This window comes from Anomalospiza imberbis, chromosome 1, assembly GCF_031753505.1.
Source record: "Anomalospiza imberbis isolate Cuckoo-Finch-1a 21T00152 chromosome 1, ASM3175350v1, whole genome shotgun sequence".
NCBI classification, from domain to species: Eukaryota; Metazoa; Chordata; class Aves; order Passeriformes; family Viduidae; genus Anomalospiza; species Anomalospiza imberbis.
In genome coordinates this window covers 61,051,791-61,066,425 of record NC_089681.1, presented here as the reverse complement: position 1 = coordinate 61,066,425, position 14,635 = coordinate 61,051,791, and the positions used below count along the sequence as shown (strand labels likewise).

General features: G+C 36.2%; 1 protein-coding gene across 5 annotated transcripts in view; it reads right to left on the bottom strand.

Moving 5' to 3' along the window:
• The window catches only part of INVS (inversin), an 80,413-nt gene that overhangs the window by 42,198 nt on the left and 23,580 nt on the right, over positions 1-14,635 (bottom strand). For all 5 annotated transcript variants that reach the window (XM_068194326.1, XM_068194343.1, XM_068194361.1 and 2 more), the window contains one exon: positions 2,151-2,324. In XM_068194326.1, coding sequence (XP_068050427.1) covers positions 2,151-2,324 — 174 coding nt within the window. The remainder of the gene's footprint in view (positions 1-2,150; positions 2,325-14,635) is intronic.

Here is a 14,635-nt window from a genome sequence, read left to right as displayed (position 1 = left end):
AAATTGTTGAAACATTAAAGTTGGCTAAAACCAGCTTTAAACAACTGGTAAATAAGCAAGCATTTGCTCTACTTCAATAAAGAGGACTGACAAAAAACTGAGCACATGTACCTGGGGTGGCTGACAACTGAAAATCTGTGAAAACAGGCTTTGAACAAAGCTGTGCAAGTGGCCCATTTACCTTAGTAAGAGCAGATCATCACACACCCACTGAAGTCCGAGTCAGGTCTAAGCTGCACCAGCTTATATGAGATCCAAACTGAGAACTTGGAACATAAGTATCTCTGGCAGGAGACTAACTGCTTTTTATGAAGATTTGTCGGACTATGACAAGAAAAAAATGTGCATGCCACTTAGCACTGCCCTGATGGCTATTTGGTGCAGCAGTTCAGACCCAGAGAAAATATCTGTGCTTGGTATTAAACAATGACATCCAAGCTAGAATGACGATCTGAACCAGGCCTCAGCACCAGACATGCACTATAGAACAACTGCAGTGATTAGTGTGGTCCCTCTTAAATTTCAAACTCTCTTGGGATAACACAAATTGACAGAGACTACTCTCCACTAGGGGAAGGTGACACTATGCTGACACTGGACTTGGATCCATGTTGAACAAAGGTTTTGACTTTAGGGTCTGTGATAACTCAGAATTCTGAAGTTGAATATTAGTGAATCTAATGCCCAGTGGCAGTCCAATAAAACATCAAAAGGCAATCCATGCTCCTATTGCCAATTCCTGACTGTCAACAGCATTTTTACAGGCCTTATCAATGTTCATAATTACACAAGCAAACCAGTGTGTGGGGGTTTCTTAACCAGCAAAACACTGGCATATTAACAAGTATTTCATTTACCAGACACACGTCTCCCAGCTGCCAAGTAACAGAGAGTTATAAGATAAAGAATGATTTTTTTTTTCCCCAGCTCTCTTACCCCCTCACTCCTACTAAACTTTACCTGGTGCTTTGATTGGAAACAGAGAAAGAACTCCTGCAGGACATTTGTGCAGAGAAGTACAATGCCCTGGATTAGCACCCTTAAACAGTGACATGGAATGTGTAAGTTCACTATCATATCCTTAACTCCTCTGTGAAGGAAGAAGGCAAAAAGGAGCCTATTTGTGTTTGTTGCTGCTAGCTGTTAGCTTAGTACCATGGTAACAACAATAAGATAGCCCAACCTTTTCTTCTACTTGCCACTCACTGAAGAAGGGCTCCACAAAGTGCCACCACATCCTTGTACCAGTAAAAATTTGTAGTAAATTAATGAGTGTTATTTATTAAATGGAGCTGACCAGTTTTCCTGGAAACTGACAGTTGCAATGAAAGCAGAAAGTTTTGATTACCAGAAGGCCAAGGTAACCTTGGTTCACTGACTTCTCTCCCCTACAACCACTTTCAGTCAGTTACCGACATGGAAGCAGATGTAAAGGACACTTGTTCTCCCTCATGTTCAGGAATTATATTTGACAATTTTGATGTGCATGGTTGCAGCAAGCAAACTGAAAAAGCAATGTGCCCAACAGGGTCAAACATGTCAGATTCTCTGCCTGAGATCATCTTTCTCCAACCTGAATTCCATTTTTGCTACTGCGACTACTCATTACATGAACTGGGAGAAAAGTGCTCCATGTTTTGTGGGGAATCTGGCAACGCTTTAAATACTGGCTTGGGAATCTGCTGAACAGGCAAGGTTGCTAAATGGTTTTGGCTGGTTTATGCTTACCTTTGTTAATTAATTAGCATGGTCATGAAGTCAGCATGACCTCTCCAGAATGACTGCTGTAATTATAGGCAGTTTTCTAGTGACTCTTATTAAAATATCCTAAATGTGAGGTTTTTCAAAGGCAGAAAAGCAACATAAACACATGCTATCCAGACTCTAACAAGGATCAATATTACAGAAAGACTTAGATGGTTTTTGAATCCTCTTTTGTTGTAACTACTCTCAATAAGAATGCCAGTGGAGCCAGTGCAATGAACTTTCACATTATTAACATAATCTTTATTAATATTTCTACTTTGAAGACCTATAGAAAGTTTACGACAAATAATTTTTTACACACTACTGCTTGATGTAAAACCAATTTCTAAAGCTGCTACAAATCTTAAAATAAGCAGTTGTCTTAAAAGGAGCAGTACTTTTACCTTGTTTCTGTCCTGGGTATCCACTTCTCCAGGTGCCATATATTTTAACAACAAAGCTAAACATTTTGGACTTTTGTGACGTGTAGTCAAATGTAATGGTGTCATATCCTCTAAGTCCTTCTGCATCCAGTTCCCTCTACGAGCCAGTAAAAGTTTCATAAAGCGGTAATTTCCCTGGGCAAAGAAAAATGTCAGAAATTTATGTCAGTTTATCGAACCAAGTTATGATACGTAGATGAACAGATATTTATTTTTTTTTACAGTGCCTAAAAAAGCTTGAAGCAAAACAGCTCAAAGCTTTGGAAACATCTAATGAACATTTTTTTTGTTAACATGAACCCTTCATTTTTACGTCTCTCATGCTACTTGGTTTTAGATATTTATATTCCATTAGCAGACTAAGACTGGGTTCATTATTACCAAAAATTCTGTAATATTATCAGAGTTTCTTAACAGTTTAACCTCAGTAAAAATCATGTAAAAACCAAAATAAGATCATTACACGCCGGTTTCAGCAAGGTAAACAGTTATCAGATGAGGAATAAAACTAAACATGAAGAAAGAATATAATTTCCAAAATGAAAGTAAGAAACATAACTGGGAATGATTCAGAAAGACAAAATGTACTTATCTGAATACACAGCAAATATATGTAAAAGGGATAGTTTCTTACATTTTAAAATTGAGAACTGTATGAGTTTTGGTCTACAATATATATGGGACAGCTAGCTTTACAACATATTGAAAATACTTCACACTAGGACTTTCACTGGGTTTTCACTATGTTTTCAAAAGAAATATCATAGAAATGCTGCTTTGATATAAATATAATGATATAATAAATAAGGGTGGACCCCAAAAAAACCAATCTGGTTTTATTTCTCAAATCACTGAAGAAGCTAGTGAAAATTAAAGACATGAACATGCAATCATAAAGAAGCTGTACTGATTTAGTAGTAGAGCCAGCCTTGACTTGCTACTACCCCTTGCTTGAAAGTTATTTCCCATATAGGAGAGATGCTACATACAACAATTTGATGCTTCCACTTCCCATAGTCTATGGGTTTATCAAATCACCTTCAGCAGTTAAGTTGCAATCAAGGACAAGCAACTGCTGAAGCAATAATTCATTAAAGCAAAACATCTGCACCTGCCTTCAGTCATCATGATTTAAACACCTCTGTTTTTTTCACCATCTAACTTTTAACCTTTCCTAAAATGAAAAGAGTGCGTTGTCTCCTACTTTTGCTCACTGTCTTCCAATTTTTCCCCAAGATACTAGTTTTTGCCAATTTCCCATACAGATCATTACCTATAACTATAATGAAAACAGAAAGCTCAGAAGAGAAGATAAATTGTACTAATTCTCCCCCTCTCAGGGAAAAGCTGGATCATTTGATGAAGTTTTATTAGACAATGTATACAGGAAAGGTGACACTCAAATCAATAGAAGTCATGTCTTTGGATTCTTCTGCTTATGAAACTACCTGCAAATTAACATACTTCAGTCTGCTACAATTCTTTTATAAATTCTGCAGGTTAACTTAGTCCCCTTAGGCTGTCTTTAGAAAAACAATGAAAAAAGGCAAATAAGTAGACAAGGGCAAGCAGTGCTAATGAACGGGGCACTTTAGTATCTCATAAGGCTCAGAATTGCAAATTGCTTTTGTCAGCGGAATGGTAGGATGGAAACAAGCCAAAGGATTCTGGAGGCCTCCAGAGTATCCAGTACCAGGGCATAAAAAATATTCAAATTTCATTTTTCAATGCAGGCATAAACATTGGAAGGGCATACTTCATAAAAATCACTGTTCTGTTTTTTGTCTAGTAGCAATGGAAGATTTGAGCTTTACGGACGCAGTATAGATTTCACCAAGTATGGCCAAAATAAATGAATGTGAGTTTTTTTCCCCTGTTACACTACTTTATTTTAAAATACAAATCAGGGAAAGCAAATCGTGAATAAGCTCAGACAAAATGATCTCGTTCTGCTTCTACCTTTTATTGTTACTAATCCTTGCTCATCAGTGACAGCTTACAAGAAAAGTCTGCCACAGAACCTACCACAGACTGGCCTGAACATGCAAACTTCTCTTGCCAGAGACAGCACGGCTACTACAGCATTCCCAATGAGAAGTGACCAAATACAACTTTTTCTTTTGCTGGGTGTCAGGGAAAGCATAAGCTCAGGATTTTGTCCCTTTAGTAGACAGACACATACCAAGGCATTCTCTGAAGTACAGGGGCAGAACAGCATGATGTCTGCAGAGCTCCTGAACTGCAGAGAACACACTCAGAATTAATTAATGATAAACTTGGGGTGGAGTTAGGGATGAGAATACTCCTCATTATTACCATTGCACTGTACAGGCAAATATGAGAAAAATTTACAAAACTCATTAAAAAAGAAAAATTAAAACTAGCAAAAAAATCTCAGTGTATCACAATGTGGTTGGCAATTAGACTGGAGGAAGACAGTATTAAATAACTTGAGAGAATATTAGTCTTGGAAGAAATATAGCTGCTTTTCTCCATCACAGAGGATAATATATTTGGGTTATTTTCAATATTTCCTGCACACAGTGCATGCATACTCACAAGAGAAAAAAAAATGGTTTTGTCTTGTTGATGGGTACTTATTGGAAGATTTACAAGTATATTCTGCTTTTTGAATGAATTCCACTGTAAAAAAGACTGAAAGTTAAAATAATGCATAATACTAACTTTTATTATTAGAATTTCTCTCCCTATACTGTATTTTATATTTGCTATTACACATTTTTCCATCAGTTACTACTACATTATTCTCTTGCATGCTTAGCCAACAAATCCTTCTCCTTAGCAAATGAATTGGTAATAAATCCCTTCATTCTGAAACACAAAAGATTCTGTTATCTTATTCACGCTTTTGTTTCTGACTACTGTTCTGTTCTTTAGTAATACCATGAATTCTGCTGTCTTCCTTTCACTTGTTAGAAAACAATACTGTGCTTTTTAATGACAATGGAAAATTTCTCCACCTTCAACTGATTACTGCCTAAGTTTGTAAGTATGGAATGTACCAACATGCCTTGAAGGCAGATGTAATTTAGGTCTTATTAGGTGGAGGGATGGAATGCTTAATTTGAAAAGCCAATTCCTCTGTTTTTATAAAATTTTTGTGTATAGAAAGTCTTCAAGCTGGTTAGGTTTTTACTCATAAATCATGCACTTGACTGGCCTAAACATTCCTGGGCAGCATGAAGCTCTCTGAGTCAGTCTGTGGTCTCTTAACATTGATAGTGACTCAAAATATGTTCTATTATAAACAGAAAACATTATGAGCAAACAGGATTAAATACTTGTACAGAAAATGTGGTTCCTGGCAGCCAAAATTTACCATTCCAATACCAATTCTTGAAATTCCTTTAGATTCTATTAGAACTATTTGAAAATCAAAATACTTGACTCTGCAAACTACAGCAGAGTTCCAGAGAACAGCTGACTTCAACATAATCAGAAGAAATACTTCTGCTATTTCAAAAATTCAGCCACAGGAGCTAACTGCAATGATGTAGAACACATTTTTTGGTAGACAGTTCAATAAGCAACCATGGCTCTGCCATCAAGTAATGACTTCAAAGAAAGCTCTGGACCCCAAGCTAAACTACTAAGCAATCAGAAAAACTTTCCTTTCCTGAATGTTTTAATAGGGAAGAGAGTTATGGAAGAAATATTTTCGTCAGAATCAATGAATTTGCCAGAATTTAGATTATCTCTGAAATTGAAAAAATTATCCCCAAAATTGCAAGTTTGGTCATTAAAAAAAGCTCTCTAGTATGCATATTCAATATGATTCTACTGCCAGGGAAAGGTTTCAGTGGAAAATTACTGGTAAATTTTTCTACCTAGTTTTCTGGCTCTACAAGAAAATGTGTTCATTTCTTTATTAATCTAAAGCAGTTTTTTCAACCTATTTTCTCTCCCTGGCTTTTTGAGGAAGTGTAGTGAGAGAGCAGCTGGGTGGGCATCTGTCAAACAGCCACAGTCAAGCTGTCCCATATGGTCACCTAAGTGAAAGGCTAAAGAAAAAATGAGCTCTGTTCACTGGTGCTATAATTCTAATCACAGATTGATGCTGAAACTACTGGTTGCATTACCAGTGCACTACAAACATTGGCCTCACACTTCACATCTTTCCACTCTGTACAGTCCAGAGAGTCCTGCTCTGAGCCACTCAGTGCCACGTGGCTCTGTTTCAAATACTTCCTCAGAAGTTAAGTATTTTTCACAGCAAATTTTAAGTATTTCACAAGCATACAGACTTGCTTTAAAGAGTATACCTGGGTTCTAGAAATGCTCTGCTGATGTGCAACAGAGGTCTGGGAAAATTTATTCCCATTCTCATCCCACTATTTCTTGGCGAGTTAACTTGGTCATTACATTAAGCTGTGTGCTTCTACACTGACTAACCACTTCTCCTACCCTGTAGTGTGGGTATATCTCTGACACTAAACTTTTCATATTCAGATTTTAAAACACACTGCATAGATAAATACAACACAACATAAATAAACACAACACCTTTTATAAGGGCAGAAACTGAGCTGTACAAGGTAAGGCTGAGTCAGAGGAATACGTGCATCTCTCCAAGCACATCAAAGGCACACCCATAGTTAGGCTACCATCACCTCATCATCAGTGGGTTAAAAGAGGACAATGAAAATAGAAAAATTGCTTATTTCCCTATTAATTGCTGAGACCACATTTTCAAAAACCGTAACAATTCTCATCCACATGAAGTACTTAACACGACTTGAAAGACTGGTCTGTAATATTTACAACGTAGAGCACATGAGCTGACAACTGTTACAGTACAACTAGGCTTGATTTTCAGAGTACCTACAATGGGCCTGTAAAGATTTAGGGCACTGTAAGGGTTGCTAGAGTTACTGGGGGAAAAGCAGCCCAACATCTCTATACAACCTCCTGGTAAAAACAGCAGGGGTCATTAAAAAGAATGCCAAGCTGTTAAACCGTGAAGATGCTACTTTGGCTCCACTCCAAAATTACATACCTGCTTTCCCAGGACTGGGAACAGACAGACCAAAAGAACACAAACCCTTACAAAGGAGGTGATTTTCAAGGGCTTTTCATTGCTGACAGTCATAAGCACTGAAGATGCAGTCAGGGCATACACTTCCAGCAGAACAGAAAGTCTTAGAAATATTTACAGATAAACCGCACATTAGAACTCAAGGTTAAAACTGACCCGCTGGATTAGTAAATCCATCCTCCTGCACCATAGGGAGTAAGAACATCTAATCCTTTTCAAAAAATTCCTGGCGATTTCTTTTAAGTGGAATTACAATGTTCAGGATTTTTTTCCTCCCAGTTCTCTGTTTCAGGCTTGGGCTTTTAGGTTTTGTTTCTTGTTTGGATTTTTTTTTTTTTTTTTTTTAAGCACACACACACACAAGGACACATTTCATTCTTCCACCCATGAAAATAAAGTGTGGCTTTTTAAATCTAAACAAGCATTGGGGTTTTTAACTCAATAACAAAGGATAAACCCTACATTGCCCTCAAAAAATCACTTGCTTTCTGCACTCATTCTAGTTGGAACTATTCTATTTTGAACACAAGTAAGTAGAGATTATAGGGCTACCAGAGGGGGTCCCACAAAGTACCCTACTGAATCCCAATGACACTTGTCTACTGCTAGTGCATCTATCTTGTCAGATACACCTAAAACTGCATTTCCCCCATAAATGAAGTACATTCTCTAATCAGTTAGCACATTACATCCTTCTCAGTCATGTTTCAAATAATACATTCATAATACAAAGAATAAATCATTATGTGTGTTGTCTATCGTCCCCCCCTACCCATCCTTGGGACTTGCATTTTGGACTATAATGTTTCTAATAATTTCCATTACTCTCAGTATTCCTATTCTTCTGATATCCTAACCACTGCCATCCTCTCTTTGACTGACAATCACGCCTAACATTGTGCCACTCTTAAGTATCCTTTAAAAAACATACTACTCATGATTCCAAGTTTGCTCATGAAAAACACTGACTAATATTAGATTCAAGTGCAACTGTCAAGGACTTCTAACACATGCCTTCTGATCTTACAGCTCATATTTCAACTGTATCTGTTTTCAGTTCATTATCAAATAATAATTTACCATTCTCTTACATTTTGTGTTCTAATTTCTAATTAAGCTTGCAATTTTCCATCTAGCATCACAGTTAATATTTTTGTACAGGCCTAAAAAGGCAACCTATTGAATTTATTTCTATGAAATGAGCTAACTAAATATCCAGTTACTCTTAAAGAACCTACTGCTGACAAAAGGTGCTCATTTTACCCAATTTTCTATTTCTGCATACATATTTATCCCCATATAATTTCTAATTCTTATATGCTTCTGAGGTCAAAGAGGCTGCCTCTCTCAGCTACTTCCTTCTTAAAACATTACTTACCACTATTTTATAATGCTATTGAATACCATAAATTCCATAATGTAACAATTCCTAAAGAAAGATTTATTGATTAAAATTCTTTTGCACCTTATCCCTTGCCGTTTCTGTACTCGTGAGATGAGATTTACTAAAAATCAGGCATTAACCACTGACCACAGCCCCAGACAGAGAGCCCTGCAGTAACTAAGGCTGGTCAGCAAGTGTGCAGCAGAGTGCAAGTGGTAAAACAGAGGCTCCACAAAATCAGGAGCACAAAGGTCAGCCTATTGAAAGGGGTGTGTTTGAAGACAGCAGCACAGCAAGTCCACCAACCACGACAGAAAGGATTTCAGAGATCTGATAATTATACATCTCTGCCATAGATTAATAATTTATTAGCTTATTAAATTTTGATCGCTGAAATATATTCATTATTAATTAAGCAGCACTTATGTAAGACATTTTAGCAAAATTTTCTTAGCAATCTTTCCTGAAAAGATAGACTATTTAACAATCAATAAATCCTCTTCAGAGGAACATAATATATAATTTTGTTACTTTTACTCTTTCACAAACAGAACAGCACAAAATTATTACAGTTAAATTAATTGCAAAGATAAAACATCTCCTGTTCTAATACTACACCAATTGCAACACAGGCAGTGATTATACAACTATTAGATAATTATTATTGTATTTAAATATTAATAATGTTTTAATTTTTCTTTTAAACTCTTAAATAGTATTTAAGAAAGTAGAGCTGGAATGTATATATAACAGCATCCTGAGAACAGAAAAACTAATTATATCATGGGTTATAGCATACGTACTCACTCATGTACACTTTTCATTTGCTTCAGACCCAGATTAAGAACTGGTAATGTACATTGAAATTTAGCATACCAGGCTACTGATCTCCTTCTCCAGAGAAACACAGTCTGTCCCAAATATACAGCTAAATAAAGAAATAAACGTAAAAACCCCAAAACAGAGTGTGATGATCTTTTAATAGTCAGATTAGATTAGTTAAGCCTTTTAAAGCCAGGACTCCTTAGAAGTTGGAGTCAAGACTTAATTGCTGCTTGTGCCTGAAACACAAAAATGTCTACACTTCTTAATAGTGGCACATCAGTTTCTAAAGCCAGTAGAAATCTACACCTTGACAAATACTAAATCATATTGTACACTCAGACACTCATGGAGGTAAAATATGTACAACTTGAAAGTATTTCAGATTTTACCTTAAAAACCCAAGCAGAACATATCAGCCACTTGGCACTGTATTAAGACACTTTGCCAACAGATTAGCACAGATGCTAAAGCCAAAGTTGAGAACAGTTCTTTGCTGTCAGATGCTTTCAAGAAGCAGTGAAAGTAAAAAACTTGAACTCCTTAATTGCTAGCTAAGCCTTTGAAAGACAAATACATCCATGAGGTCTCTCTTTAAAACAAAAATTAATTACTTTACAACTGAATTTAACCTGCTTATCTTCACAGAGTAGAAACCACTTTTTGATCTACTCCATCTTACAGAAGATGATCTTACTGTATAGACAAACATGCTCACTCTCCACTGAGGAGGTGCTGAAGAGAGGATGCTTTAACCTACAAATAAACTTTGTACAAAATAAACAAATTTTCAAACCTCAAATATTTTAAAAACCTTGGAAAGGAAAGGGGCTGTGCATGTGGTTTCTTTAGAGGTTGTTTAATCTTTTAGTGTCTCTTTGAGAAGAGGTGTATTCTAAGAATGTCAGAAACCACTTGGAATGATGTGGACTTCTGTCACCAACACCCACCAGTTTCAGAAGCTTTTCAGGAAACAAGGGAAGCACTTAGAAAAACAGAATCTGTTCTATCATACTTCTAATTTGATACTATAGGAACAGACTACTGTTCCAAAAGTAACTGAAATCCATACATCAAAAGGAATATTTTGATATGCTTATATTATCAGCTACTTGCCAGAAATCTCACAAGAATTCTTCAGAAGAAAAACTACTAAGAGAGGCTAGCAAGTAGATATATGAATTTATTTGCAAATAACAATTATGTGGATTTATAAATTAGCACTTGTGTTTTGAAATCTTACCTATGCATGAAATACTAGAGCTTTTTGTCTTCTAGTACACTGAAACTGAACTCATATTGCCTGGTTACAACAGCTGTAAGCCCTGTAAAAATCTACCCTTTACTGTATATGACTGCACCATTCTTACACTCCTTGAATATCAGTAAATTGTTTTAAACAGCTCCTGAAAAAAAAAAACCAAAGTCAACACAGCTACTTAGAACCCCAATTTCTAGCTAAAATTAGTAAAATTACCATCAAAATATCAGGCTGCTTCTCTGGTTATCACTATATAGGGGTTAACACCTTGATTAACAATGTAACAGAGAAATAATTTTGGATTATTTTTTTAGACATAACCCTTAGCAGACATCCATTGGACCATAGCTTTGAAAAAAAAAAAAAAAACAAGCCTGTAAACTCTTAATTACCTCTGTGTGGACAAGGATGATGCCATGCCTTCTATCTAGCAAACCACTGGTGGATTTAAATATGTAATGCTCTGCTAGCCCCTTCAAGTCGACCATGACAAAAACATCACTGATTTTTGACATTGGATTTAATCTCACAAAGTATCCTTTTAGCAACTTTGTTAGCAGCATTCTAGACTCAAAAGTAAAACACTCAACTGGAGAAAATCTCTCAGACAGCTGAACAGAAACCTTATTTACCAGATTTCAAGCTGAACGTGTTCATCTGTCTGGCAAAGCATCTTAGGCAATACATCAGCAGAGAACATCAGCACGACTTGAGGCCAGTTCTGACTATCAGACATTTCAACTGAAAGCAAGACAGTGTCTCAACTACGAGCAATTCTCCCTAAAGCCTCTTGCAAGATTGGCTTTACTCTCTTGGTTTCCATAGGAATAGACAGAACTATCAACTGGCACACAGTTAAAGAACACAACAGAGAAGACAATGGACCAGTGCTGTAAAAGCCAAGGTAAAACAGTTTCCCAATGTAGGCTGAAAGAAAATAGGTGTTTGTATCTTACAGCCTTTGACCTCGTTTATCCAAGGCCTGTACATGTTGCTCCTATGTAGTGTTCTCAGCTCTTCAGCAATAAATGCTATGGTCAACCTATAGAAATTACTGGCTTCCATGTAAAAAACACTTCAAGGATGAAAATGCAATTAGCATTCTCATTTCCAGTTGATCTCTTCCACTGTTACTGAACTTGTTTTCCCGTAGTGTTCTTTTGAAGTCACTCAGGCAGAAGCACCCACAACACACAATCTCTGGGGATTTACGACATAGCCTGAGACACGTCATCCATATTTACAGGATCACTGCCCACCTCTCCATAAATAATCAAACACTAAGCTTTTGAAAAACACCTTATTTCAAAAAATAGTGATTTGAAAGCTTTGTAAAAAAGTACTGACTCCCTCCTCCCCAAAAATACAAGAACTAGAAAATAGTTACTACATTAATTTTCTTCATCTTAATGGCTTTGAGTTGAACTGTCGTAAAATAAGATCACTGTAAAAAAACTATGAAAATATATCCCTGAAACAGATGTATGCCTTTAAAACTTCTAATAAAAATGTTACAAATCACAGTACAATCCATGACAGAATCCTACCTGAAAACAAGTCTAAATAACAGCCATTAGTCCAGTCCAAGTCTTTTTATCCTACCTTTGTGCAGCACTACTTCATTCTGGAAGCAAACTAATTGCCATTACTACTAAGCATCACTCTGATGCTTAGTACTGTGTCACTACTGCCTTGTACTTCTTAATTGCAGCCCTCTATGTGCATGTCATGTCCTTACAGACTGCTGGAAGCAACAACGCTTGCAAAGTGAAAGTGTTGCATATATGCTCATTTTTGAGCACAGCTTCATGGAATTTTTTGTTATTATTTTAGCTGCTGTTTTGCTGCAAATAAATGCACGCCTTTTATGTAATTTAAATATATTTAAAACATATTAAGTCCTATAACTGCTGTGTGAAATAATTGCAAATCTACCTATCAAATTCTATTGGACAAGAAAAGGTCTCCAGCCACAGCGAAACCTCCAGAACTATTACAGAAGTAGACAGATAATCCATATTGAAAACAAACAACAATAAAGGTAGCTTTACTCCTAATTTAAATAATTATTCAGACACTTCAGGCTACTTTTACATATGGCATAATTTTATAGTTTCTATAGACACTGCAGTGATGTTTGATATTTAAAATGAAGCCATAATCTATTTACAGTACTGGTAAATAAATCAAAGCCTTCATAATCTACTCAAACTGTATCAGCAGTAATAAAAGTATTAGATTCATTTCTCTTTGTTCCGCCTAGAGGCAGATAAAATAACGGCTCAAGGTTGGTGTTGCAAAGCCTTCCCATATCCACACCATATTAACAATGTTGAAAAAAAACATTCCTTGTGTATATCTCTATCTATGTTTAAATGTTCCCATCATAAGGCTGAACACACACAGATTATATTCATAAAATAAATCAGTTAATATTCAGCAAAAATTACTCCTCATTAAGAAAAACTGGTAATATTCTTCCTTAATCCTCCATTAATAAAAAAAAAAAGTGTACCAAAAGACGGCTCCAAACTGCTCTGCAAAGAGACAAGAAAATATAGAATCTAATAGGCAAGTTAAATTAATTTTGTATTTTATGAAATGCTGACATTATCTGTGGCTTTTCAGGCAGCAACAGAATTTGCTTATGCAGTCCATACATATCAATTTTGACTTAAGTGTGATTCACTTAATTCTCTTTAATCAACAATTTAACCAACTGTTTACAGACAAAGAGAGAGACAAATGAAAGATTAGTGCTCCTGGAGTTTGTGGCTGGCCATAAGATCTGAATTTATTTTTCAAATACCTCTTATAGCAGTAGGCTTGCATGCTGAAGACATCCTATCTAGTATCCTATTGATTCAAATGACAAGCCTGAGCATCAGATTAAGGATGTGTCAGACACCTGATAGAAGATTCCTGGAGATTTCAGCAGAAAGGTGTCCTGTTTCAAAATGATCTATTGCTGGTACTTCATGTGTTGAAGCGTATGTGGGTGCATTTAACACAAAACTAATTTGCCTGAAGTTAGAATAACATTTATAATCAGTGAAATCCCTTTTTACTGCAGAATAGCTGGAAAAAGACACCTTATTCCAACAGAAATCACCCTACAGTTCACAAAATTGGACTAAACCAAACTGATGAGCTAATAATAGTGGAAGTTCTGTTTTAATTTGTCAGTGCCAAAGCTGGACACAAACAAGTAAGTGGTTTCTCAGTCCCAACAACAATATTTCTTTTCATAACCATTAAAGATCACTCGTGGGGTCAGCTGCAGAGGGGCAATTAATGCAAGAATGATGTTTTAGAAAGGACACTCAGACAGGGAAATGTCTTTGTCTGTAAAGGTACTTTTTAAGGTACAGGCTTGGCAGCAAATATCAATGTCCTTGGGAGAAGAGCTGGACAAGTCTCTCGAGCACCAAGGGATGCCACAATGCTAAACATGCTCAAGGAACAACAATAAGTGAACCAAAATGAATTCTATTCAGTTCTGAAGTGTAACTCTCCAAGTACTTCAAGCACCATGTTTAAAAAGAAAATAGCATTTTTAAGATGCAACCATTATCTTCAGGATGAAATGATAGAGAAATTTTCACCTGTCCTTTGAACAAAGCAAAATGAGAGAGAGGAGGCAGCTGTTTGACAACAGTACGTAGGAGACAACCAGCAGTTGAAATCAGGATAATTAAGTCAACTTAAAAGAGCCAAACATCAAGCAATATGGAACAATGTTCTTACAGAAAAAACACTGCTCATGCCTGAACAAATTATTTGTCTTTGCTGGGCATATTTATATCATGTTCAGTTCTAGCTGGTCTTTGCAACAAAATCTCTGAGTTGAAGTTATGCACCAATACTTTTTCAGACTTAAATACTCATTTAAGATGCTTTTTTAAGACAGGATCACTTTACCT